At 61.8% G+C, this 1,368-nt stretch overlaps 1 protein-coding gene across 1 annotated transcript in view; it reads left to right on the top strand.

Moving 5' to 3' along the window:
- Positions 1-481: 481 nt before the first annotated feature.
- S1PR2 (sphingosine-1-phosphate receptor 2) overlaps positions 482-1,368 on the top strand; it is a gene marked incomplete at its 3' end in the record, with an annotated part of 6,799 nt that continues 5,912 nt past the window's right edge. Inside the window, exon 1 of the mRNA XM_009282485.1 lies at positions 482-1,365. Within this exon, the coding sequence (XP_009280760.1) occupies positions 482-1,365 (884 nt within the window). The remainder of the gene's footprint in view (positions 1,366-1,368) is intronic.

Here is a 1,368-nt window from a genome sequence, read left to right as displayed (position 1 = left end):
CGCCGGCCGCACTCTGCACCCCGGGCAGCTCGAAGGTGCATCTCTTACTGCCTGTCACCAGGATTTCCTTTTTGAGTCATTTCTGCCGTGCCGGCGCAGATGCTGCGCGGCAGGATCTCGCACATCTCTCCTCGCCGAACCAGATGTGCTCTGCACCCCGGGCAGCTCGAAGGTGCATCTCTTACTGCCTGTCACCAGGATTTCCTTTTTGAGTCATTTCTGCCGTGCCGGCGCAGATGCTGCGCGGCAGGATCTCGCACATCTCTCCTCGCCGAACCAGATGTGCACCCAGATGTGCACATCCCCCCCCCGTCTCGCCACGGTCGGGGGGCCCCGCCGTTCCCAATGGACCCCGACGCCGTTCCCACCCCGTCTCTTCTGTCCCGCAGGTCGCCGCAGCCCGGGATCGCCGGCACCATGTCCTGGCAGCGCTGAGGTCGGCGGGACGGGCGGCAAGCGGAGCCGTGGCCGGCGAGGAACCATGGGGAGCATCTACAAGGAATACTTCAACACGGAGAAGATCCGGGAGCACTACAACTACACCAAGGAGGGCTCGGAAAGCTCCCCCACCACCTCCCGTTGGGTGGTCTCCATCCTCATCGTCGTGTTGTGCTGCTTCATCGTGCTGGAGAACCTGCTGGTCCTCATCTCCGTTTGCCGCAACAAGAAGTTTCACTCGGCCATGTACATCTTCATCGGGAACTTGGCTTTCTCCGATCTCTTGGCCGGGTTGGCCTTCATGGCCAACATCTTGCTCTCCGGAGCCACCACCTTCAACCTGACGCCGGTACAGTGGTTCGTACGGGAAGGCACGGCCTTCGCCACGTTGGCCGCCTCCGTCTTCAGCTTGTTGGCCATCGCCATCGAGCGCCACGTGGCCATCACCAAGGTCAAGGTCTACAGCAGCGACAAGAACTGTCGGATGGTGCTGCTCATCGGGGCTTGTTGGGTGATCGCTGCCGCCATCGGCAGCCTCCCCATCATGGGGTGGAACTGCATGAGCGACCTGCGGGATTGCTCCACCGTCCTCCCCCTCTACTCCAAACGTTACGTCCTCTTCGTCACCACCATCTTCACCCTCATCCTCCTCACCATCGTGGGGCTCTACAGCCGCATCTACTGCATCGTACGCTCCAGCCACGCCGAGATCGCCACTGCCCAGACCCTGGCCTTGCTCAAGACGGTCACCATCGTCCTGGGAGCCTTCATCGTCTGCTGGCTGCCGGCCTTCATCATCCTCCTCATGGACGCCTCCTGCCCCGTCCGGGCGTGCCGGATCCTCTATAAGGCGAACTATTTTTTTGCCTTCGCCACGCTCAACTCGGCCGCCAACCCCATCATCTACACGCTGCGGAGCAAGGACATGCG

The sequence above is a fragment of the Aptenodytes forsteri genome, unplaced genomic scaffold (assembly GCF_000699145.1).
Source record: "Aptenodytes forsteri isolate BGI_AS27 unplaced genomic scaffold, ASM69914v1 Scaffold390, whole genome shotgun sequence".
Lineage (NCBI taxonomy): Eukaryota > Metazoa > Chordata > Aves > Sphenisciformes > Spheniscidae > Aptenodytes > Aptenodytes forsteri.
This window is presented reverse-complemented; position numbering and strand designations above follow the sequence as displayed.